This window comes from Sinohyriopsis cumingii, chromosome 4 (genome assembly GCF_028554795.1).
Source record: "Sinohyriopsis cumingii isolate HCF-2022 chromosome 4, ASM2855479v2, whole genome shotgun sequence".
Taxonomy (NCBI): domain Eukaryota; kingdom Metazoa; phylum Mollusca; class Bivalvia; order Unionida; family Unionidae; genus Sinohyriopsis; species Sinohyriopsis cumingii.
Window position 1 is genome coordinate 21,884,625 of NC_142964.1, and position 27,958 is coordinate 21,912,582.

Below are 27,958 nucleotides of genomic sequence, written 5' to 3' on the forward strand. Positions count from 1 at the left end.
ATAAAAGTGTCCGGCTATAACAACAACGATGATAGCAAACTGAAAACCTGTTTTGAGTGACATAATGCATGAATGAAAATGAAAATGAAAAGGTAGCTTAATGGCGCTAAAATATTTAAAAGCAGTAACGTTTCGTTTTTTGGTTTGTACATTACAAAATTTCGTCATCGTGCCATATATTGCTGAATGCTTGTTTAGTTTTATCATGACTGTGGCACTTTTAGCTCGAACTGCTGCTTCGTTTACCAGTTTAGTGCAATTGGTTTTTTCCGGTTCCGGTCAATTTCTAAAAATAGCGGGAACGTCAAGAAAGGGATGCTCCAAAGCAAATCGCTGATTTTATTTTGAATATCGTTACTATTCTAAACTGTAATGATGGCATTTAAGTCTATAAACAATGAACTGCGGTTACTACACAAGTTCTGCATTGAGCAGGGCATTAATAAAAGTCAAATATGGAATGCAGCAGGTCCATTCTTAAGTTCGATACGAGAAGCACAAACCTGTCGCACGCAGAAAGCTCGACGTTACCTGGTCAAGATATTGGCAGTTCTTGTTGTAGTTTTGGCTATTACATTTTGTTCTGAACCATGGTACAGGAATATAATTTCGGTTGCAAGATTGTCTGCAATGAAGGTAGAACAATTGGTTTCATTTGGAACTTAATAGGAAAACTGAAATGTATATTTACGAGTTACTAGAAACTCCAAATACACTATTTAAAAAAAGGAAATACACATATTTTTACCATAATTGATAATTTCGACATAACTAATCAAACTCCGTTATCTGCCGCATTCACGTGGGTGATTGGTTTTGTATTTATCCCATTAAATTTGTGTCTTTGATAACGAAGAAAATCCTTTGTTTTAAAAATAAATATCTTAAATCAATAACATGTTGAAATGTATTTCCAGGATTTTCCAATATTTATTTTGAGAAATTCTATAATGAAAAAATTAGACTTGTAAGGCAAGATGAAGGATAAGACCTGAGTAAACCACATGTTTTCTCCTATCAGAATCAAGCCTGTTGTAGCATGTGTCGAAATTTTAAATACTCATGAAGATAGATGTATTATGATTTGTATGTGTTTGAATAATCATAAAAAAGCAAATAAATTTTGATTCAAGTGACTTTTAAAGGAATTATTTACATTTTTCTATTTATTGCTCCATTCCTCTAATGAAGTCACTTAGTTGTACCTGACTGGACAGCTTTAACCTTGTTTTGTGTGACAGCTCCATCTTTGTTTACTTTAAAACACATTAGTATATGATATTTCAACTGAAAATATGTAAATACACATTCTGGAATGTCACAATCATAATCTCACTTTTATGTTTTAAATTCAGACTGATTTGGATTTTATCACACATGTCCAATTGAGGAAAACCAATGGTGTTAAACCCTACAACAACAACAACTCTAACTGGTGGCACGCGCTCGTTCATTTTGTAATGCACATTATGTAAAATAACTTAAGGTGGGGGTCGGAAACTTATTTTACATAGTGTGCATTACAAAATGAACGAGCGCATGCCACCAGTGAGAGCTGTTGTTGTTGTAGGGTTTAATGCCATTTTTCAGCACATTATAGGCTATACATGGTGGCCAGTATTAATAATGTCGGCAGAACTCGGGCGGGGGGGGGGGGGGCCGGAAACAACCACAGTACAAATCTTTATTCACACCAAAATTAATTATTTACAGTAAACATAGCTATTCACACCAAAATTAATTATTTACTTACAAAAATGGTACTAACAGCTGCCTCACTTGGTGCTTAGCAATAAGAAGTTAGTGTTAGGACTGGTTGGCCTGGTGTCAGGATAATATGACTGGGTGGGACATCATGCTACATGTCTGCGGCATGATGCCCCAGTGCTACACATCACTATAAACTGCCCCAGTGCAGACATTGTAGTGATATGACTGAAAAATTGTTAAAGCTACATTACAAATCCAAAACACATCACACAACATAATAGCTGTTCACACTAAACTTAATTATTTACAGCAAACATAGCTATTCACACTAAACATAATTATTTACAGTAAACATAGCTATTGACACTTAACTAGGGCTGTCAACGGGTACTCGGGTACCCGACCGTATTGAAAAACCCGGGTATTGAAACGTAAACGCGGGTACCCATAAAAAAAAATCGCCACACTCGCCAACCACTTTAAACAGGTGTGACAGCTATGGCTTTAATTAGAAATCAGATCCCTGCTTAATATAAATAAACAATACATCAGAGAGTCTGTTTGGATTAATAAAATTCATTGGCATTGTGCAACAGGACAAACCGTTATCCCCGAGGCATTATATACCAAGGTTAAAACATAGCATTGTTCTACAGGTAATAAACCTCTTTGTAGACGATAACTATTGATTGTGGGTGCTAAATGATCGGTACATTGCGTGCTCTTTTAATGAAATCCAGATGGATACCTTTGATTTCCGAACACACATGTCAAAGAAATCCCACAATTTATATTATGAACAATTATCACCTAGACACCTTGAAATCTTCGTAATGCCTCAAAGTAATCTTTGAGCAGCTCGTTGTTTTTCTAGTCGACTAGCTCTGCTAATTTTGAAAGTTAGCCATCATACATATACCGATATTTCTTCTTTCGATACTACTACGTTTTTGTCATAACTATCTTAAGAATTATAATTCCAAAATAATATCACTTCTGCAACTGCGTGGTCACGTGGTATAACTGGGGCATAATAGCCCTATTTGTTATTGCCATTTTAGAAGAGCTTCATGTGTCGAACAAAACAGTTATTATAGCGACTCTTAGTAATATTATCTCACTCTCTCACTTGCACACACACACACACACACACACAAAGACGGTTTTAACGCATTACTCTTGACATGTGGTAAAGCTGCTTTGCACGCATGCGTGGGTAATTCAAATCTGCGGTCAAAAGCCGATGAATAAACTTGGTCTGTTCTAACAAGGACTTATACTTTAAAAAAAGGTGAGTGTTCTAAAGGATTTAACGCGGCTGATCACAGTGATCATTAAAAGTTGGATTATACCTACCATCTGTGTACAATGGTCATTCTAAATAAATTTATTAATTAATAGCGTGCGGTCAGATCATTCGCAGCTACATCGGTGCGGACGCATCAGACCGAGTAGTGCATTACACGGTTAGCCTCTATCGCCATACAAAATATTAAAGAAATGGGGATAACAATTAGTTGGTCTACGGTTGTACATGTCATTCATGTGCTAACGGGTACCCGTTAAATTTCGCAACGGGTACCCGGGTTGGTTTTTCGTGATTTTTGACAGCCCTGCACTTAACATCATTATTTACAGCAAAACAGTTATTCACACAACATAATTATTTGCAGTAAACATAGCTATTCACACTAAACATAATTATTTACAGTAAACTTGGCTACTCACGCTAAACTTAACTATTCACACTAAACTTTATTATTCATAGTTGACTTGGTTGTACTTAGTTATTTATATTGATCTTGTACGCTATATTTCAGCATTTTGTGTTAATAAGGATGAATAGTTAAAAGCAAAGTCTTGTTCACTGATAATTTCAGTCTCCAAGTTTTGTTTAGAAAAATAAACAGAATGTAAGTTTGCAGCCTGGTGACAGCCATATTAAATTTTTACTATTACAGTGTTTAGCTTAATCGAGTGGTCAAACATTGGTCACTTTCAGTGAAATGAGCAGTTGCATTGATTGCAAATTATTTAATCAGTTTTGGTTACAATCCAGTTCTGTGTCTATCTGCCTTTCATATTCTAGGCTGCTTGAAGATAAAATGGTTAATGCAAAACATAGTATGAACAAAGCTACTTATTAATTCAAGATTGATTGGTTAGCAGATATTGATGATCTTGCCAGCATCATGAGATTTTAATCAGTTCCCAACATTAGATTAATCTGCGTGATTTTTCACAAGTCTAGAGTGGTCATCCTTTAATACAAATGTTCACAATCCACATATTCATGCATATGATACTTTTTTGTTTTACCTGTTCTTTTTTTTTGTTCTGCCTTTACATTTATTAAATGTGTGTGAAAATGAAAACACCAATCACTTTATTAAATGTGTGTGAAAATGAAAACACCACTCACTCTATTCTCATTCAGCTTCTGCCTGTGTGGGACTGGCGTAAGTTACATGACCTGGATTGCTTGGTTCTGAATCCATATTTCATGGATGGAGAAGACCCTACAGAAGAAGATTGCCAGGTGTGGTTCCTGAGGTTTCTAAGGGATTTTAATTGGACAAATCTTGAGCTTAATCACAGTGTAAATAGCTCCAGTGTAAATTATTTTAAAATCAAGCAGAATTCAATGACGGCAATTTCCGGCTGAGAATGTTATTCCCAATTAATCGGGTTTTTGCACACCTAGCCAAAATTTATGCAGCTATCAACAGTTGCTTGTTACCATTCTGAATCTATTCCATGTTTCTGTACCAATTTAAATCAGATAATGGGTTTATATAATCACAGTCTTGGATAAGTTCAGTTAAGAGTGACATTCTTGCATATAAATGAGGTGATTTTGTACCCAGTTGGCTAAGCTTGGTGCTGCAAGAGTGACCATATTTCTTATTGGATTTTGATCAAGTTTATGCTTATATCATTAAGATCTCAGAAGAGTTTTGCAAAGAGTGAGCTGAACATTCACTAATGAAGTAATCTTGGATCTGATTGGTAAAGCTTGTTACCATAAAATGTGGACCAGAGTTCAGATCCAGTTTTGATCAGACTTAAATTAAAGGCTTATATCGTCAAGATCTTGTGTTCAGTAATGAGCAAGATCCATGCATAGGAATGAATTGGTCTAGCCTTGTTACAACTCTGGAAGCCAGATTTCTAATTTGAATCATGAGTTGGATCATATGCTTATATTATCAAGATCTTGGCTGAGTTTGTAATGAGTGAGATCTATGCTTATTAATGAGCTGATCTTGTGATTGACTTGGCTTGTTGCCATATTACATGCCATGTTTTTCATCTGATTATGGTCAAACTTAGAATGCGTACTTCAGGGTTTCCACGCTACCAGGAAAAAGTCAGGAGAAATTATATAAAAAATTCCGATTGTGAAAAGTCCTGGAATTTCGTAAATATTGATGACAGTCAGAAAAACCTGGGAATTTTCCGCCACCACTTGGTGCCTGAAACAATCAAGTAATTGAATCGTAACTAAACTGATTGTGAGTCAACTTTATCGAGTTCTAACCAGAATATTCGAAGGGTGCAGTATGGATCATTTAGGTGCTTGCAATAAACATCTATGCTGAGTCAATCCAAACATTCAGTGGATTAGATTTGTCTAGTAGACTTTTATTTTCAAAGTCAGCTCGATATCCGTATCTTTCCTGACGTGGAAGGTATGAAAACCACTCTAGCATCACAAGAGGCAAACATCGTGGTGGCAAAGTGTAGCCTTTTACCGAATGGCCTAGCGAACTTTAAACGTTATTAGATCAAGTGATACATGTATGAAATGGATATGAAAATTACATATTTTCTCAGAAATTGTGAGTATTAAAATTGTTACGTCTTTAATCTGCTGAAAGACAAGATACAACTACGGCATTGATGAAATGTGACCTGGTACTCACGATTTGCATTCCTAGTTGCATGAATACAGTACTACACAAATGTAGAGAAAAAAATATAAAAAAATATTAAATGAAAGTCTAATACTGGTTCCACCAGCTGCCAATCCTCGTGATTTTGGCATGAATTTCATGACTTTCTAAAGCGATTCACGGTATCATGCTGCATGCCAAAAAATTATGAATTCACCAATTCTCATTTAGTTTAAATTTTCCCATTAAGTGCTAGTAGTGATATAGGCAGTTGCCGAAATGGTCCAGTTCTGTTAGTCGTGATATTAGTAGAACTACAGCTGATTTGTACAGTTAGACCAGTAGCAAGCATTTTAGCGTATTTTAATATATATATATATATATATATATATATATATATATATATATATATATATATATATATATATATATAAGATTAGTTTTACAAATGCTTTTGAAAGAAACCGGGACATAACCAGAATATTTTTCCATGTTTGCGCCACCAACACTGATTTGAATTACCGTTCAGTATTGCATCTTGAAAGCGTCTTCACCACCAAAGAAAAAGAAATGTATTGCACAAAAAGTGAAGTTTAGTTTGGAATATACCAAACATTTGCCATGCATTCAGCCATCAAATACCGATATACATCATGCTTTCTGCACAGTGTGCCACAAAATTATATCATTGGGCATGGTGGCAGGGACCATGTAAGGAAGCACATTGGTAGCTAAAATCATACAGAGGTTGGGAAACTGCATGAAGACAGCTTTTTCGAGTGTTGGAATTTATTAGATTGAAAGATTAGCTTAAGTCGTAATTTGCTCGAGTTCTCAGTTTTCTGCACATGCGCTAATCGTTCACTGTTCAACGTTTCATCTTCTGGATTAATACCATTTCATAATTAAGCAACACCACAGTTAAAATGCTTTCATCTCAAAGGAAAAAGATTTGTATTCCACAAAAAGTGAAGTATAGCTTGGAGTACACCAAAATTTGGCCTAGCATTCAGCCATCAACATCGATGAACATTATGCTTTTCACACAGTAGCGTGCCGCAAATTTTACAATTAGGAAAGTGCACAAGGGCTGGTATTGTTGCTTACAATTTACCTGTCATATATGTACCATGTAGTAATATTATTATATAGCACATGTATTTCAGATAAATTGTAGCCAACGATATGAGCCCTTCTGGGCATGTGGCAGAACAATGTGAGAAAGCACACTGCTATACCACCCCAGCAGATTTCAGTTTCAGAGTACTTTAAGCCACCTACCTAAGTCCTGCATGCCACCAGTGATGAACCATTGCTTGTGAGCTTTCTTGTTGAACATAACCTGTCTTTCTCAGTTGAAGATCAGCAGTAGTGACAGTAAAAGATCATTTCCTAATGTGAGGAAAAATAAGACAAACCTTAGTGTCTCCTTAGGTGCTGAAAATTTGTAACAATTTTAGTCACCAAGATTAACCAGCAGACAAGAAGCCTGAACTGTTTTGAAAACAAATTTACCTAAGCCTGATTGACTGCCGCAGCATCATATCATGACAAATAGTGGGAAGTTTGTGTATATCAGTAAATTTGTCTGCAAATAACGTAGTACATGTAATCAGTGTAAGTAATATGTTTTAGTTTTATTTTGGAATTTTCGTATAATGCGGTACTGATCATTGAAGTGGATGGAGTTAGTGTCATGATATAATTGTTCACTAATTGTGTTCAAAATTCACTAATTTTTTTCCCAGTTTTCACTAATTGCGAGTTGGGAGGATTGGCAGCTCTGTGGTTGTAATAAAAATTCAAAAACGAAAGAACACAACATTTTCTATATATATTCTGAGAGCAAATTCTTGAGTTTTGTTGTATCACATGACTACCACATTGACATGTGCTGTCTGCTTGATAAATCAGACTAGCCAGATTGGTTTACAAAAAGTATCTTTCATTTAATATAATTGAATTTCTCTACAACAACATTAAAATGGAGTTTGTTATTGATATCACGTGACTAATTGACTTCCAATGTCGTCGTTTGAGATTTGTGAAGTGACTAGTAATGCAAATGGCGAGTACCTGGTCAGGTTTCATCAGTGCCGTATTTTCGTCTAGTCTTTCAGCGGATTAAAGATATAACGATGATATACTTGCTATTTCTAAGAAAATAAATCATTTTCCTATCAATTTCATGCAGGTATAAGTCAATATAACATAAGTTTAAATTTTCTAGGCCCACTGGTAAGTGACTACAATATGTCAATAGCGAATGCTGGCGGCAAATTCAAAATTTTTGATAAGCAATTGCAACGACCCCACACCCCAACCTAAATGTCCAAATTTGAAAAATGGGTTGGGAATATTTGGAGGAAACCAGGATTAGAACATGGACTGCTGTTCATTTTAAACCTTATGTATAGTCCATATTTATTGAATCTCAGAGCTGAAATGAGAAATTGTCATCCCTTATATTATATATTAAAAAATGGTTTGAGCCCCTGTATCAGTACAGGTTTGGGGACTGGTTTAACGAATTACAAGAAGACAAGTTGATTTTACAGAAAAGTCAGTCCTTGTTTATACAACAGTATATAATTTTGAAGGTATTTTGTCAAAATTTAAATCAACAGCTTCGAAAATGTTTTTTAAATGATGGATTTGTAACCAGATCGTCCTAAGGAGATTAGGTTGTTTGACAAATCTTCTTTAGGATTTTATTGGCCCAGATAAATTCAGGGTTAAACTCTCTTCATTACAAGAAAAGATTCTAATTATTTACGTTTATTGTTTTTTTTAATACTGTAATAGGAAATGTTAACTTTCTATAAGATGCATATACATATTCCTATAGAATTCTTTAGAATTAAAGGTATGAAAGGAAACAAAACTAATTTATGTTCATTATGTTGTCCCCACTTAGCAACATAATGCAGGTCAGCAAAATAAAGTTAGAATTTTTATTTTGTACATTGACATGACTTTACATGCCAATTTATAGGAATATAATCAAACTTGTTTTATGTGATACATTTTGCGGTTTTGTACATGGTCATCTTTTCTGGCTTAGATGTTTTGGAGAGTCTTGAAAGAGAACCATCTTTAGATTTAGAAAATGCATGTTTTATAATCTAAAATGTTCTTTAATTCAATTCAGTAATGGTCATATGTGAACCTTGAAAAATTAATTTAATCCTGGAAAAACCCTGGAAATTTATCTTTAAAAAAGTATGGGAACCATGGTACTTATATCATCAAGATCTAATATAAATATTATAATTAGTTAGGATTCATGCATATTAATGTCTTAGTCTTGCATCTGATTGGCTGAGTTTCCAACTTATTTTTGGTCTCACTTCAAATATGGGCCAGTAGCATCAGAATTTTGGATGGATTTATTAATGAGAGAGATCCATTCATAGTAATCTGTGATTTGATTTGCTGACCTTGTTGCAAATACAGAGGCCAGATTTCTGATCTAATTTGGATTGGATTTGGAATATGTGCTTACGTCAGTAAGATCTTGGATTTTCAGTAATGAATGAGATCAATATATGTTTTATGATATGACTGGCTTGAGCTTATTGCAGATCTGATTCTTATTAGATTTTGATCATATTTGGAATATGTGCTTATACTATCAAGTTTTTGTGCATTTTTGAAAGTAAGGACAATAAACACTTTAAAGGGGTGACCATACATCTAATTGGCTGAGCTTATTACCACTCTTGAAGCCATCTTTTTTTATCTGTTTAGTTTAATATCGTCAAGATCATGGGTGACTTTGATTACAAGCAAGAGACTGTTCAAAATAATATTCTGTTATCATTAGGAGAAATTTTATTACAATGCAGTAAAATCAATATTATAAAAAGTTTGGGAGATAGTTTACATGGATGTTTTCTTACAATGCCAGCATAGTGAAGTGGTAAAAGATTAAGTTATGTATGCCAGGTGAGCAGTATTAGACCCTATTTGACCTTTTGTTATCCCAAAATATGGACCCTATCCCTATTTCCTGCATTGAGGTAAACATTTCTACATATTATAAACTGTACAAAAAATATACATAGACCAGGCTTAAGCAACTTTCTAGGGAAATTAATAAAAGCATGGTGCCTGAAGATGGGTAGCAATTCAGTTTCATGAGCATCTGCAGCATCAAATACATTTAGGAATCAAATTATGACGATCTGCAGCATCAGATGTGGGATTCAAATTATGACAATCTGCAGCATTGGGAATCAAATTATGACGATCTGCAGCATTGGGAATTAAATTATGAGCATCTGAAATGTTAAATAGGAGTGGGAGTCAGAAGTATTAGTATCTGCAAAATCAGACGGATGTGGGAATCAAAATTTTGAGCATCTTCAACATTAAATACATATCGGAGTCAAATTATGAGCATCTGCAATGTCAAATACCTATGGGAGTCAAATTTTGAGCATCATCATCATTAAATACATATGGGAGTTAACATGATGCGTATTTGCAACATTAAATACATACGGGAGTAAAATTTTGAGCATATTCAGCATTAAATACATATGGAAGTAAAAATTATAAGCATCTGTAATGTCAAATATTAGAGTCAAAATTATGAGCATCATCATTAAATACATATGGGAGTCAAAATTATGAGCACCAGTAACATTAAATATCTATGTGAGTTGAAATTTTCGGTACCTGCAACACCAAGTACCTTGTAGGAAACCAAATTTGTGGTCTGTTAAAGCAGGTGATCTCTAAGAAGAGTGACATTTAGCACAGATTTTGACATTTTATTTTTTTCTTGCAGTGATTAACATTGTTTCCATACATGTTTTTACATAGTTGTATGAAATCTTTAGAAGGTCGTCTGTTTCGAAATCACAAATGGCTCGGTATGGTAATTAAAGCATGCTTTTCACACATGTAAAATGTAAGAAAGCTCTTACATGTGTTCTGAAAAATCTGGTCAGAAACATTACAACTAGTTGTTATTTGGAAAGAAAATGTGCACTTTCAGAAACCGTAGAGGTTACATTAACTGAAAAAAAAAGATAGAGATGGAGATGAATTACTTTGCATAAAATCTATTTAACCATAGCAGAAGAATGCATGATACAAATTAAAGCAAGCCATTGCTGATAAGACAAAAAATATATTTTCAGGTATGCAGTAACACTTCTAAGATGGCAAGAGTACAGAATATCAGCAGAGCTAATTTAAATAAAATTTGCCTCGAGAAGTACCTACCCATAATTGTTGAAGATGGCTTGCGAGATTGGACAGATAGGCTGAGGTCACAGAATCTTTCATCTCTTGCTAAGGTATACAAACTTTGATTCTATTATAAAGTCTTTATTATCAAGCAATGATAGTGGCAAATGAGATATAAGTCACTTTTCCTGGATTATCATTGTCAACAGTTAAGGTTTTCCTTAAAGTCTTTCATTTTATATTAAGAATAAACAGTTAAAAAATATACATGATTATAAGATGACTCATCCCCCTTCCTTTATTAGGGCTATAAAAGCTATTTTCTCTTTGACCCTTGTATGAGTTGGGGTGTATTTTGCAAGTCTGATCTGTCTGAAGGGGTGACTTCTTGTCAGTGACTCACAGTTGCACCTGGGAAAATTTAACAAGCCAAACTAGATAGATGGAAAGATAGATGGGGAAAATAGCTATAAAACGATCTTTGTGTCATAAAATCCATAGAAATCTATGATGCATGGCATTTTAAATTCATTTATATGATAAATCCATGAATTCTATTTTAGGTCTTGTACTGGTATAAAAATAGCCCAGAATCAGCAAATTCACTCCACACGTCTTACAAATGAAAAAAATGAAAATAAAGTCCAAATGTTTGTGATTCATGGTATCCTAGCAATATCAGTATCAAAACAGATTTACCAAAACGTTTTGCATGTTGCAGTTATAAGATGATCCCTACTCTTCATGAGTTTTCATTAAAAAAAGGCTGACTTATAAGCATGTATATTTGGTGCCAATTAACTTTATTGGGTAATGTATATGATTTGTATCCTTCCCATGTAAACAATGAAAGACATAAATATTACATAAGGTCCTATGTTAATGTTTGAAAAGACATCTCATTCGTCTTGCGAGACATTTTGGTACATGATAATGAGAACCCTAATTACAGTTCATGTTAACACTGTACATGATAATGAGAACCCTTATTACAGTTAATGTTAACACTGTACATGTAAATGAGAACCCTAATTACAGTTCATGTTAACACTGTAAATGTAAATGAGAACCCTAATTACAGTTCATGTTAACACTGTACATGTTAATGAGAACCCTAATTATAGTTCATGTTAACACTGTACATGATAATGAGAACCCTAATTACAGTTCATGTTAACACTGTACATGATAATGAGAACCCTAATTACAGTTCATGTTAACACTGTACATGATAATGAGAACTCTAATTACAGTTCATGTTAACACTGTACATGTAAATGCTTGGTTCATTTCATCATTTATTTTAGCCATGTGATTGCAAATGAGCATGTTGAAAACTGCATTATAATACACTTCATCTGCAGGTAGTGCCTAGATTATTGGTAAAATTATTTAATGAACTTCCAATGTGACAAACAATCCCAATCCCTGGCCAATCTTTCCTCTGCACAAATAATACTTTCATTTTTGCCACAGACATGAGGTTTTCCTATTCTGAACCATGCTGTTCATTCTAATATATAATGTTAAAAAAAATAACCTTAAAAAGAAAAGTTCCTTAAATTGAATTGTGCATCTAATTGAGTTGGTTTCAGCCAGAACTTGAAGTGCTTAGTACATTCTATATATACTAACCATTATAATATATATAATGTTATAATGTTTTTAAAAAAGCCCTACCTGTCTTCCCTAATGTTAAAACCAGTGCAATTGAAGACACATTTTTTTGGTCTAATAGTTAGTATTTGAAATGGATTAATGAAATCCTCATACTTGTGTGATTAATATACAACCCCCAGTCATTTCAATATTTTCTCCTTCGAATAATTACCCCAATTATGTTACATTTGGGATGTTAGCCTGCTACCTTGTGAATCCAGCCCTACTAAAATATGAAAATGTATTATCCTATGTTTAGATAGACAAAGGGCATTAACTTGATACCACCAGGTGATGCCAGTTTTTAGCTTTGCTGCTGTACAGACTACATGTTGTAAAATTTATTCTCTGACACTCTAACCATTTTTGCGTTCCTGTAGACCCATCCAACATTCATTTTGTATTTGGATTGATCTACTGCCAGATGTATGCATTATTTTACAATTTGTGCCAATTTTTGAGTGATTTGTCACTTGTCGGGACTTCATCTTGTAAGACCACCATCCCACCATGCTATCATTGACTTTATACAAGGTCATTACGAGTTTTGATAAAATAATGGTTTAATTATTAACTTGGCATTGTGCATAGTTTACAGACCTGCCAACTTTTATGATTTTGCCATAAGTCTTATGAAATTTGCCCTTAAAGTACTGACTTATGGCATACTAGCATTAACTATGGAAAAATTATTGTTGCCGAAAAATCCGGATAATTGGTTCATCCGTGTTTTATTTGGATGTGGGTTTCATCTTAGAATTAGTAAAATTAGTTAGGGAACCAGACTAAACAGCAGCACCCCAGATGCTTTAAGCTGCACCTATTTGTTCATGCGAAGCATCTGCATGATCAAACTGTTGATTATAGAATTTTTAAAAATGGCATCCAGAAAGTGGTGGTTTATCCGGTGCTTGTATTGGAATTTGATTAATATTATACCTCCATGTTTAAGATGAAAGGGAAAATAAGCTTCTTGAAAAGTGTTAATAATCAACACAGAAGAATAAAAAGGAGTATTCAGATTCTTGTGAATAAAAGCTGGTAAGGACACAATTACATTTATTGGACATCACATGCCAATTTGAGTATGTCTCATGGCAAGAGATATGATTGCCATCATCATGTGAAATGGAAAAGAATTTCCAAGAATTATGTTAAGTTGAGAGATATCAACAAGTCATTGAGCTGCATAGAACTAGAGTTTGTGGAACTGTACTAGTGGTAAATAAAGTTTACGCATACATTACAAACTTTACAGTTGAACTTAATGTTTATAGTTGATGCGTCAAACTTTTAATTATGTTTTCCATCTTTACAATAGCTGTTAATGATATTTTGTTATTCTGTTATTCCCTTACTGAAAACTGGTGAATCTTATGGAAAAAAATCAACTGCCTTACTGTGATGGATTCGTCAGGGTTGGCAAGTCTGAGTTTATAACTGGGCCATAGCTTTCTGATTTGACACTTTCACAGATCTGTTAGTTACAACAGTGTTGTAGCGACCAAGTAATTTCAATACGTTGCTAGTTTCTGCTTTAGTTTGTGTTTTTTGTGTTGTTTGGGCAGAATGTTAATTTAAATGATCTATATGCAACTTCAGAGCATGGAAGTCTACCATGACTCATGTTTTGTTTATACTATGTATACACTGTTTCTGATATGCATCGTCTATAATATGTAGTCAGTGGATGTCTGGGCTTTCATTTTAAGTAATTAGTCATATACTGATTTGCTATTTATGCTAGTAGCTAGTTAGTCACATACTAATTTGCTAATATATACTTTGTTTTCTTATGTGTTGTTTCAGAAGAAATTATCACTATATACATTAAATGCAGGTTCACAGCAATCGTCTTTCGGCATTGAAAGGACAGAAAGACGAAATAAATCAAGGAAGACAACCTGCAGTTCATTGTTGGTGATACTGACTCACTGGGGAGTATTCCCCAATTTTAGGCAGCCCACGAAGCGTAAGTTCCCCTGCATGTCTGAGCGTGGCCTTTGGGCCTGTAAGCCCGAATGCATAGGGTTCATGCTGGATCCATTGGATCCAACTCTTAATACTGCCATACTGTTACTAGCTGTCCCAACATTGCCAACTGTCCAGCTGACACTGGCAGTCATGCCGTCTCTGCATGGGGAACTTATTGTTGAAATGGTCCAGCCAAATAGTTCATACGGGGATCTTGGTGATAGATCTGTCCATCTAGCCACGCCATTGGCATCTTGTCATTTCTGAGATTTCAAAGAGAAATCTATCCATTCAGCTAGGCATTTGGTGCAGCCAGTACCAGTGATTGCAAGACCGTCTTATTTACCACTAGCATTATGTCTGACCACACACTGTTCACACCTGATACATTGGAAACTGATTTTTGAGCTCACTGAACCTCCCTATTCCCACAGAAGGGGGTGCAGATCCAGGTCATTTGGAAGGGCTTTGGGTTTCTTTCATCAACAATCCCTTCTCCCCTCTGCTCGAATACACCATCAGATTGGGAGATGGATGCCTTTTTACAACAGGAGATACATTCACTCATCAACAAAGGTTTTGAAGCTTGTGCAAAGGCCACAATCACCAGCATTTTACTCAAGGCTGTTTCTTTTTCGGAAAGCAAACAGCAAGTTGAGGCCCACCATTGACTGGAGTCGCCTCACCCAATTCAAGATGGAGATGGCAAAGTCAATCTGCCTCTCTTTCAGACAGGGAGAGTATGCCATCAGTCTCGATCTGACGCATACATTGACGTCCCTATCCACCCTGTCTCCTGCAAGTTTCTCTGTTTCACTTACTGCAGCACAGTCTACCAATTCACCGTTCTTTCTTTGGCCTCAACATCAGCACCAGGGCTTGCACTCAGATTATTGATTGTACCATTGTTCTGGTTGACATCATCTACAGCAATGGTAATGTACCTGGATGACATTCTCCAGAAATACATGATAAGTTCCTTCCTACTCCAAGGCAGGAACAATCATTTTTCTCTTCCTGGTCATCTAGGCTTTCTAGTGAACTGGGAAAAGTCTGACCTCCATCCACCCCAGAACTTTGTCTGTCTGGGTGTTGAGTTCTTAACTGGAATATGGTGCAGCGTGCTTGTGTTTGCGTCACCAGAATCAATGAACTCATAGAGTCTATTTCCATCAAGACTTGGATTTCAGCAAGAGAGTTTTGCAACTCCTCAGCTTATTCAGTGCAGCGGCAGACCTGATCCCGCGCTGCCACTTTTTTATGCACCCCTTACAGATGTCATTGCATACTCAGTGGCGTCCTTTTTTCAAGACCCCTTGACCAGGCCATTATGATCATGCATGAGATTCAATCATTCCTGCATCAGTGGCACAACCCAGGTTGGCTGACCAGGGGAATCCTGCTGGAGAAGCTCGATGTGGAAATAATGGTATGCATCAATGCCAGTGCGTATGGTGGGGTGTCTACCTGTTTCCAGACTCATAACATTGGTGGCATGTGGGAGCCTCTGCACATTAACATCCTCATAATGAAGGCTGTCATCAAGACCTTTCACTTCTGGGAAGATCAACTCTCTGGCAAAATGGACCTCATCATGTCCATCAACTTGGTAGTGGTGATCTATCTCATCAAACAGGAGGTCACCAAATCACCCAAACTGTGGGTCCTGATTTGGCAGTATCTACATTGGTGTGACAATCTCCACATCAATGTACAAGTCAGACACATTCCCAGCAGACTCACTGTCTTGGCCAATACTCTATCCAGGAGAGGTCAAATCCTTCACATGAAATGGTCTTTCCACGCATACGTCTTCACCTGGATCTGTGCCCTCTTTTTGCAACAAGGTGGAATCACAAGTTTCTGACCTTCGTCTCTCCAGTTCCAGACTGAGAAACTTGGGCTGTTGATGTGTTTTCGTGTGTTTTCGCTCATTTGGGAAGGGTTGTTGGCCTTTGCCTACCCCCCACACCAGTCCTGATACCAAGAATAATCCGGAAGTTATGAGGTCAAAATTGCAAGATGATTCTGATTGCCTTTCTCAATTGGGACAAGTCCTAGGTCACCGATCTACTCGATCTAGCGATAGGTCTACCTAGGAAGATCATGGCCAACCTGAAGCTCCTTATGCAGCCATGGTCAAGGGTGTTCCATCCCAGTCCAGACCATCTTCTACACACCTGGTACTTATCTGGCTCTTTGAGGAGAAACATTTGGCCCCAATCACATCCAAATGCTATCAATCTATATCACACACATTCCAGCATCATAGCAGATGTGACATTGGGCATGGTAAAAACCTTTCAGATCTTTTAGTCAACTTTGATCTTCAGCTACCAAAATCCATAACATTGTGTCCCAAATGGAACTTGTCCTGGGTTCTAACATGGCTCAGCTCAAGCAAGTTCGAGCCCCTAGTCCACACTTCATTAAAGTTTCTATCATAATGGACATGTTTCCAAACTGTCTTCAGTTCAGATTGAATAGTTGGTAGTCCTAACACAAGCAGGCTTGGCAGCCCAAAACCGGTTACCATCTGTCAATAACCAACAAGTTATAATCTGTTACCTCTCTTTCGACAAGTTGAGAGCAGCAGCCATGCAAGATCCTGTCCATGCTCTCAAGCACTACTTGAGACAAGTAGTGGTGTGCGCAAATGCCTCTTCCTCCTGGTAGAGGCTGGAAAACAGGATATCGCCCCACAAGGCCTTGTGTCATGGCTGAAGTGGGTTATATGCTTGGCATACTCTGACATCTCACAAGATCAGAGTTGCCTCATGAAGATTATAACTCATGATATTAAAGCCATCCCTGTGAGCCTCGCTTTCAAATACAATTTGATCTAAGATATTGTAGAAGGCTTGCATGTAGAGTAACCTTCTCGAGTTTTTACCTGAGATTTAGCATCACAGAGACAAACTTTTGATTGGGCTGGGCCAGTGCTGCACAGATGGGCACCAGACCCAGCTAGATCAATCAACACGACTGTTAGCTTCGGTAGATTTGCCAGTGACAATTTTTGTAGGTGAGAAGATTTCAACTTTATCTTCTTGACCATGTATAAGAGTCCCAGGTCAAGGGATCCTAGGCTGTGTTGCTTGTACCATTAGGAGAATGTCTTTCATATGGGGAATCCAGCCACTCATCCCCAGAAGGATACCTGAGCTAAAGGTTGGATGCTCAGCATCCCCTCCTCCTATTACTTATTCTCCTAATATAATGTGATTGAGGAATGTATTTGAAGAAGAAAGGAAATTTTGAAGTAAATTATGTTTCTCTGAGAATACTTACCCAATTGCATCACTTAAAAACACTCCCAGCCACCCTGCCAGGCCAGCATCCATGGTAGCATCTCGCTCAGCTAAAAACTGGTGACACATGGTGGTATCAAGTGGAGGTAATGGGCAAGAGATAGTACCCTTTGTCGATCTAAAAATAGACAGGATAAAACGTTTTCATCTATTAATAGGGCTGGTTTCATGAGGCAGCAGGCTAACATTCCTAATCTAATGTGATTGGGTAAGTATTCTCGGAGAAACATCTTTTTTTTAAAAGTGCTTTTCATGAGGTACCTATCCTCAGGGACCTTTGGTTGCTAGCAACCTTTGATTTAAAGACCCAATGAACAATGATTCTTCAGGTAAAAATTAATGGATTCCTTTTTGCAATTCATGGAGTAAGGAACAGACAAACAAGTCATTTTCATTCTACAAAGCCATTAAACTTTATTTCCATGCAAATAAATGAATTCATTAATTAATATATTTGAATTTCAGATGTACCTATTGGATCCAGTGCTGAAAATGTACATGTGCTGTAATTTCTTCAGTAACATTGACATAAACCATGGTGACCACAGAACTTTCCTTCGAGAGGCTCAAGCTGGCAATATCAAGAACTATTATGCTTACTGGTCTGTACAATATATTCTTCTTCAATGATTGGCTCTTGCAAAAGAAAAACTCAAGCATCCTCCCACTTTCTAATATACATACTTGCTTGTAAGTTGAGTTCAACTGCAAACTGTACAGACCCAGATCTGATGTCACATAATCCGCTGGCAGATTTTAGTCTGTGCAGTTTGTTTGGAATAATCGCTAGAACAAACAACATAGACCCTGATCTGCAGGTGCATTAAGCTATGGCAGATCATGATCTTTGTTGTTTGCAATCTGACTCATCTTATAAATGAGCATTTATGGTAAAAAGACAGAATATTGTGATGCACTATGTCCAGGAATCCTAGAAATAAGTTGTGACAAAAAAAGACATTGACATACGTGTACCTTTTTCAGTGTATCAGAAAAAATGTCCTGTTTGGGTTCCGAATTTGCCACGGATTTTGTGTTATTGTTATCCTTCCATGATTATTTTGTTATCCCAGCATCCTATATTTTTACATACTGATATAGTACCCTTGTTCTGAGCTCTCTGGCATCACAATTTATGGTAGTCATAAGCAGGTGATATTTCGGAAGACAGTAACAATGTAGCTGTACAGTATTGACAAGTAATGTGGACTTTCTATACACTTTAAACAATTCAGCCAAAAAAAACGTGATTTTTTAGACCATATTTTATTAGGCAAAAGATTGTTGGTTTTGGGAGTGGAGTTTGTGTCTGGATTTTAGACTTCCTGCCATTAGAGCTAAAGCAGACAGGTCTGAATCACACACTGACAGATGAATCATTGCAAGAAGTTGTATGAGTTTGAGATTTTTAAGTAAAATTGGAACAAGGGGAAAAAACATGGGTCAAATAAGGAAAATTGTGAAAAATATGAAAAGAGGGCACAGCATGGGAGAAATTAAGGTTCATCACAGGGAGAAACAGTACAATTATCAGCCATCAGCTGATGTACATTTGAAATAGCGATTCAGAAATGTGTCTTGTACATCTAACAGTGCTCAAAGAATTTGTTTTTGAGACACAGGTCCCAGACTGGTGACTTAAATAAACTCACAAGACCTGACTGAAATTCAACAAGCCTGGACTCCACTTTCAACATGCCCAGAATTTCCCTTTTTTCAATATAGTCGCACATTGTTGCAATAGCTACAATTTGAATATAATTCACTAGGGTTCAAAGGGGTTTGAAGGTGTCATTAGTGTTCATTGTTACACTACTAGGGACTGGATGGTCCTGGTGTTCAAACTTCTCTGCTGGAGTGAATCCTGGTCAGAACCAAGCTGACGTATGTTGATGTGTTATTTGCCGTATGTGTTAAGAATTAATAGCCCCTCCCTCCTTTATCTTTTTTTTTTTCTTTTTTTTTTTGCTGGCATGCTTCACAGTAAAACTTTGTCAACCAAGAGAATGATCGTGCTTTGCATTTTATTGATGCAGTAAAATCCAACTTCAAAGAAACATTGCCATTGTTCACAAACTTGTCAAAAATATAATACATGTGGGCTTAAACATTCTCATTCAAGGCAGTGATATATAATAACTTTTGTCCTTGTACACACATCTAGCATCTCTGATTTACCTATAATGGGTTGTTCCACTTCTTGATCCTACCTATGCAAATTAGCACAATGTGCTCACCCAATGCAGCCTTCAAACAGTAAATCTCTATCTACCAAGAGAATGATCATGCTTTGTATGCTATAAATGCATTAAAATCTGACTTCAAAAAAACATTGCCGCTGTTCACAAACTTGTCAGAAATATAATGCATAGCAGCTTAAAACTTCTCATTCAAGGCAATATGTAATAACTTTTGTGCTTGTACACGCATCTGGCATCTCTTTGATGTACTTACAATGGGTTGTTCCACTTCCTGGTCCTAGCTATGCAAATTAGCACAGTGTGCTCACCCACTGTAGCCTTCAAATACATCTTACTAGTTATTGTCAGCCAGTTAAGTAATATGTGAAATGGTGGTTTTTACATGACCACCTTGCCTTTAAATGCTGCTATTTAACCTGCCCAAGGGATAGGTTTACATCAGCTCCAATCATAACTGTTTACCATTTATACATGCTACATGTAACGGGCATATACTGAAAGTGGTGGGATTTTTTGTTGTATTTTTTTTTGTTTTTTTCTTTTTTTAAGATTACTGAAAATTGTATTTTCTCGAAACACTTTCGTGTCAGGAGGTATGGGAGTACTAGATCGTATTTTCATGATGACACACCATGCTTCAGTTGGATTAAAATCAGATCTCAATTTCACATAGTTGCCATACCTGTGACCTTTTTAAAAGCCAATTACAGAGATTGAATGAAACAGTAGGAAGATTAGGACCTAAAATTAGGAGTTTTTGGTGGCATTTTTTAAGCCTCATTTTCACTAAATATTGACCAATCTTCCAGGTCCAATACACGTGAAATTCTGAAAGAACATACTATTTCTCCCATGCTGTGCCTTTTTTCATATTTTAGCTGTGACAAAACGGCACAATAGCTAAAGATTAGTTTTAAGTAACAAGGAAGAAAGCCGGCATGTCTAATTAACAGTTAATCCTTATCATTGCAATTATCTTGTGAAAAGGACTGGCCTTCCGACATAATTTGAAGAAACCATATTCTACATTGCATGTAAGCACCAGCATTTGATTGGCAAATAAACTATGCCCTACTTTGTTGTAACTAGCAGTACCTAAATAGTCTCAAGCTACATGTACCATACATGTGGCAACTTATATTTCCCATGTTTTATATCCCTTTTTTATTCTCAATTCGAATGACATTTAACATTGTTTACTAAACAACATATATATTCTGAATAAATTTTTGAGGGTACATAAGCTGAGTGGTATGTTTCTCCATACACCACTCCCTCGATAACTCGCACACATCGGGGTCCAGAAACATCGACCGCACTATAAGTGAGGCGCGAGTTATCGAGGAACCTATAAAATAAGCCCAAAACCAATAAAGTGATTGACGACATAACGGAAAAATGGGGGGGGGGGGGGTAAGCAGATTATACTGTTGAATACTCACTTTATAATCGTTCTGAGATTAACGGTCAATAAATATATCTTCATAACGGTGTACTTTATTATTTCCTCATAGGACAACATTAATTTCAGGATAAATTACAGTATATTGAGGCGATCATCGAAAACATTATTCCACGTGGTTTGCGTTCGCTTAACATGTGTACCACTTCACACATTGTGTACTACGTCACTAATTTTTATGTTGAATTGGATACACTCTAGTTTTATTGTTTGATCCAAATTAGACGTTTTTTTATAGACAAAAGATCGACTCTTTTCGAGAAACTGTGTCGATCGAACGATAGATAGATAGATTTGAATGCGATAGAAGTAAAATGGAAAACAAAAATACAAGGGTTAATCAGTACTAACATATTTAATTGGTCTACAAATTTAAAACAACGTAAATTAGAACAAGTTAATACTTGCCGTTTGTGCCACGCTTGACAAATATCAATTCACTTTTTGAAAAAATCAGTTAATTTTTTTTGTGTGTGTTACTCCTTGGTTTCTCTGCTGCCAAGCAAAATCCCACAGATTTCTCAACTTCATGAGCTTTACGTAGTCAACATTTTGGGTCTCCAGCCACCTTATGGCAATATCAAAATATTTGATTGCTTCCTGTACAGAGGGGTGGGGGGGTGCAACATCTGTGTCTGCATCACTTTCAACACTTGTGTTACTCCAGTTAGAATCGTCTTCCACTGCAAATTTGTTCGTTATAGAATTAATTATAGTTTCATCTGACATGTATTCGGCTGTGGGGCAATCATTGTCAGCACAAATCCATTCCTCCATATCATCAAGAGAAACGCCCATCTCAGGACCATGAGTTTGTACGAACTTCTCCCAAACAGCCTCGGCATTAATGACATCAGTTACACTGAAACATTCGAAGTCACTATCATCATCGTTGTCTCTGTTACTGTTTTGCTTTATATCAAAGGCAGCTCCAAGACCCTTATCCAGCACCCCAGGTCTCTTGTAATCGATTTTTCTTTTAATGCAACAAACACTTCCCCAAGTTGTTGATCAAAACAAAGCCGGCATGTACATGTAATTAGGTTCTCACAGAAGTACTCACGGGTTTCGATGTGACGGTCGATTGACTCTTTTCCTGTTTTCAATGAACAGAATATGTTGTGATTATAATGTTTACACTGAAATGGAATTAAAGGATTAGAACGTGACTTTCACACAGGAAGACATTTAATTGGTGTTTATTTCATTCTCTGTTGCCACCTGTTAGCATTTACCAGAAGTTTTCATTGATCGCTATTTCACCAGACTGTTTATTTACAGTATACTGACAACTATTTATCATAAAAACTTACATAATATATGATATTTTTTAAACAGAGGTCTCGCTAGGATTTTAAAACTGGGTCTTTCTGCCTCTGAATTCAGTCACTAAATATCAGTACATTTTCTCACTCGGCCGCCAGTCAAAGCCTTTGAACTAGCTGCCTAGCTGTTGCATCATGTTTTTTTTGTTTTTTTTAATGTAGTCTTATAAAATGGCAACAGTACATCAAAGAGTCTTTCAGTCACTGAATTATGTCATTGTAAATATCAGCACAGTTAACTGATCAACACATTTTCCCACAAAGCAGGTGGCTGAAACAGGACCGGCAAATCTTTGAATTTTCCCGCGCACCTATTACATGCGTACGGAGTATTCCCGCCTCAGTGATTTTCTGTGTCCCAGATCAAAAATTGGCATCCAAATATGCGTAATTAAGTATTTTCAAGATCTCTGAAATTAATTCTTCTTTAGAACTTAAAAATTTCAAAATATGGATTATATTTTTACGGGCATTAATCACCATTTTTGATGATAAAACGAGCAGTGTATCAGGGTTTAATTTATCAATTCTTGTCGTAATTTTTTCATGTTCAGCATATTTTAAAGATATTTTAAATACATTTTTTCTGGAAAAATTCGGGAGCCAAGACGGACATCGTGAGTTATCTGGGCGTGAGTTATCAAGGGAGCAGTGTACCTTCTTTTAATTTAATGATGGTGATTAACGTTTGCTTATATGGTACAGTAATGCCAGGTGTTCACTCTTGTAAGTTTCTTTGGTGGGAATGGAGATGCTACAGTATCACATTGTCCATTCTAGGGATTGAAACTTATTGCTGACAATTTTATTGTTGTGGTTTATTGTTTGTTGTGATCTATTGTCTGATTTTAGTATTGTTACAAGGTTAGAAACATTCATAAATTCAATTGAATAATGTTTAAGCTTTACATTTAATCAAATTCTATGTAAAATTCGGGAGATAATTTGTAATCGGAAGGAACGCATGGAACGACCCCAAAAAATGTGAGTTTTTTCACTTGCCTGGAGAGTTTACAGATATGCTCAGTCACAGTAGTGATCTGATTTAGATCACAGAGGCTCATATCGTTGCTTGCAATTTAACTGTCAGTCATACATATAGTATAAAATAATATACTATATATATGACTGACAGTTTAATTCTAAGCAACTATACGAGCCGCTATGCTTTAGATTGCAACATATCAGGTATTGCTTTCATGATCTCAGCCTCTGTCATCCATGTTTTTTTACACCACTAGGTGGAATTTCACACATACAAGGATTTCAGGATCTCAGCCTCTGTCATCCATGTTTGTTTACACCACTGGGTGGAATTTTGCACATACTAGGATTTCAGGATCTTAGCCTCTGTCATCCATGTTTGTTTACACCATTGAGTGGAATTTCACACATACAAGGATTTTAGGATCTCAGCCTCTGTCATCCATGTTTGTTTACACCACTGGGTGGAATTTCACACATACAAGGATTTTAGGATCTCAGCTGCTGTCATCCATGTGTTTGTTTCCATCACAGGGTGGAATTCCAGAAACTCTGAAGTTATGTTATGACCATCAGTGAGAGGGTTGTCTTACTCAGCTCCCGTCCGTGGAGTCATAGCAAGAGGGTCATAGGTCAAATGTATGTCTTTTGGAGGGCAAAGGATTGCCTCTTGATTGTAGGTAGTTTACTACATCTGGCATAGTATTTTTCAAAGTTTAGAATGATTTTGAAGGAATTTTGGCAGTCATTTGATGTATATATTTGGATTTTCAATTTTTAATTTGTACATGTAGTTTCTTTTATATTATAACTTTTGTCAGCTAAAAGTTGTTATAAATTTTATATGTTTTCACCATGTATTTATTAAATATCTACTTTGGAGAGGTTATTCTTGGATAGAAAGAGAAGCAACCTATTTTTGACTGGTCCTATCTGATCTATAGAGAATGTAAATGTGGGTGGGAGGTTTTTCTGTATAATTGATTGGTGTACATCAGAGATACAAAACAAAACAAAACTTTTAGTTTTTTCCTTGGTGGTTTTGATTAATTTTGTTGGGCAACGAGAGCAAAGTGTCAAGCCTTTGGTACAAACATTATGGTTGTTGGCCTTGCCTGTTCTGGGAATTGAACTTGGTACTCTTTTGTAGGAATCCAGTATACTGACCCCGAGGGAAGAAACAGTTCATTTATGTGTTAATAATTTTGCCATATTTAATACAAGAGATGAAAAATTAATTAAAAAAGACTCTTACCCAGTGTAAGTTACTTTATTCTTCAGCAGCATTGAATATATATTAATTTAACTTTTTATACTTTGAGTTTTGTCAGAGAGAGCTGTTATTGACAACACCCACTCCCTTTTGTCAGAGAGAGCTGTCACTGACAACACCCACTCCTTTTGTCAGAGAGAGCTGTCATTGACAACACCCACTTCCTTTTGTCAGAGAGAGCTGTCATTTACAACACCCACTCCCTTTTGTCAATTAACACCAGCTAACTCAAATTTTTTTACATCTCTGTCTCCTCCACCACCACCACCGACCTCAAGCTAATTTTTGTTTTTCTCTTCAGCACCTTCAGCCACTAATAACATACATCAACATAAATGAGAGACTCCCAACTTGTGTATCCACTTTTACTTGAAGTTTTTCTTATGCTTTGGATCTGGTCAACTTTGAGCGAATTTGGAGTCCTGTATTTCCAGCATGTCACACAGTGAAAATATGCTACATTCAAATTCTGTTATTGTTTGTTCCAGTCCGGGTAAATAATATTCATCAATCAGAACTTAATGTAGCTTATTAACTGCATGATGCACCAAAATTGTAGCAATCCATGTAGATACAAAGCAACAGTGAATCATCACATTAAAGTGTCTATTATTTCAAGCAGCACTAGTTAGTTGTGTTAATTTATGGAAAGGGAGCAGGTGTTTTCAATAGTTTTCCTTTTTCACTGACAGGAATCAGTGCCTTTGGTCATGGCATTTGTTTTGTATGTGCAAGAAGTGAGATTTTGTCAGGCAGTGAGATTAAAAAGGCATTATGCTGTGACTGTTAAAATCATAATATAACTGTCAAAAAGTCAAGTTAATGATACTTGAGTTTATCAAACTTGTATACTTAATAAGTACTAATTATGTGCAGGATGATCTTACCTTGACAATATCAAAGCCACAATAGCCAGGTATGGAAACAAAGGACATTACATTTTAAAAAAAAGAAATGGCAATATTTAGCTCACCTGTCCATAAGGTCAAGTAAGTCGTATGGTCCTTTATCCATCATCTTTCATGATGTATCCATTGTCCACTCATAATTGTTTTTTGCAACATTTTTGAAAAGCATTTTAAAAATGTCCACCTAAATTTACAGGTAGCATTTGGGGAAAAATTCAAATTTGTTCATATCATCCAGCCACCTTACTAAAAATGGTAAAACTTCAAAACAACTTCTCAAAAACCACTCAACAGAATTTTACTAAATTTAACAGAAAACCTTGCAAAAAGGCCTTTTAGGATTTTAAAAATTATTTTGATCCACTATCAAACATGGTTTCCATTACTAAAACAGAAAAACCTTCAAACAACTTATTGACTATAAATCAACTCAGCAAAATTCTACTAAATTTCACAGAAAAGATTGTGGGGATAGAGAACATTCAAGTTTATGCAGATGACGCCAGCTTCAGCATCCAATATGACTGCCATTGCTAAAATTATAAAAACTTATTAACAACTTCTTTTTAAAGATAGCTTAATAGAATTTGATCAACTTTGACAGACATCATTCTTCCACAGAGTTCTTTCAATTTCTACAAACGGTGCCAATCTACCATTAATAAAGCTGATGAGAATAAAAATTGGCAAACCTTAAAATGGCTTCTCTTTAAAAACTGCTGGACTTAATAAGACTAACTTTGACAGAAAGCATTGTGGCATAAAGCCTTTGAAGTTTATAAAGATGATGCAAATCTTCCAATAAATACAGTTGCTTTCACTAAATATAGAAACAAAACTTGGCTTTTTCTCAGAATTTGACCAGATACAACATAAAGCAATCTTGCATTTCATTTGTATAGAAATGTTGCAGAGTCATAATAATTTATGGCTACTTTTACAAAAAATAAATAATACTTTAAATCTCTTATTCCCAAAGACCTTTAAACATAATTTGACAATATTTGACTCATACCAAAAACTTTTAAAAATGGTACTAACAGCTGCCTCACTCAACACTCAGCATTAAGAGATTAGTGTTGGGACTTGTCGACCTGGTGTCAGCATAATGTGACTGGTTGGGACATCATGAAACATGTCTGCGGCATGATACCCCAGTGCTAGACATCACGATAAACTGCCACACTGCAAACATTGTAGTGATATGACTCAAAATTTGTTAAAGCTATTTTAAAAATCCAAGTCACACACACTTACACAAAATTTGACAGAAAACATATAGGCATGAAGTGTTTTTAATTTTGGTACAGATAATGCCAATTGGCCAGCCCTGTTAACTACAAATAGAAAAATGGTTGCACAACCTTATCTTTAACCAAAAACAAATCTGCTTAACAGAATCAGATCAGTACTGCCAGAAAGCATTCTGGCATAGCTGCTCTTCAATATTGGACAAAAAATGTAATGTGCCATCAGAGATGGATGATTCATGCAATCATCAGCACTAGAAATGTTTTCTGTCGAAAGCATCCTGCTGACCCAGATCTCTTGACCAACTGTTCTTGCATTTGGCAACGAGGCAGATTTCAACCAGGTGAGCAATATACAGGAAACCTGGGCTTGTAATTATTCTGTTCATGTGGCCATTGTTACTAAAACAGAAAAAAACAAAACATTAAATGACTTCTTCAAAACTGTTGAATGGAATCATATATGACACAAGTATCCTGACATGAAGACATTTCAGATCTGTACATAGGATCTGCATCAAACATGGCACTGTTACCAAAAATAGACATGTCAGTTGTCCATCAACAATTGCTACTTTCAGCCTTTTCTCAAAAACTGCCAGACACTATGAAACCTGGCAAAGATCATCTTAGCAGTTTACATAAATGACGCAGATCTACCATCATATGTGGTTGCTGGTACTAAAATATAAAAAACTTTCAATGATTTGCTCACTAACACTGATGAACATAATTTGATCAAATTTGACAGAAAGCATCCTGTCATGAAGAAATTTCCAATTTGTACAAATAAAGCCAATCTGCCA

At 36.0% G+C, this 27,958-nt stretch overlaps 1 protein-coding gene across 1 annotated transcript in view; it reads left to right on the top strand.

Moving 5' to 3' along the window:
- The first annotated feature begins 284 nt into the window (after window positions 1–284).
- Window positions 285–27,958, top strand: part of LOC149800794 (uncharacterized) — a 48,135-nt gene continuing 20,461 nt past the window's right edge. Inside the window, exons 1-4 of the mRNA XM_089954789.1 lie at window positions 285–636; window positions 4,148–4,249; window positions 10,757–10,915; window positions 18,215–18,351. Coding sequence (XP_089810915.1) covers window positions 373–636; window positions 4,148–4,249; window positions 10,757–10,915; window positions 18,215–18,351 — 662 coding nt within the window. The 5' untranslated portion in view covers window positions 285–372. The remainder of the gene's footprint in view (window positions 637–4,147; window positions 4,250–10,756; window positions 10,916–18,214; window positions 18,352–27,958) is intronic.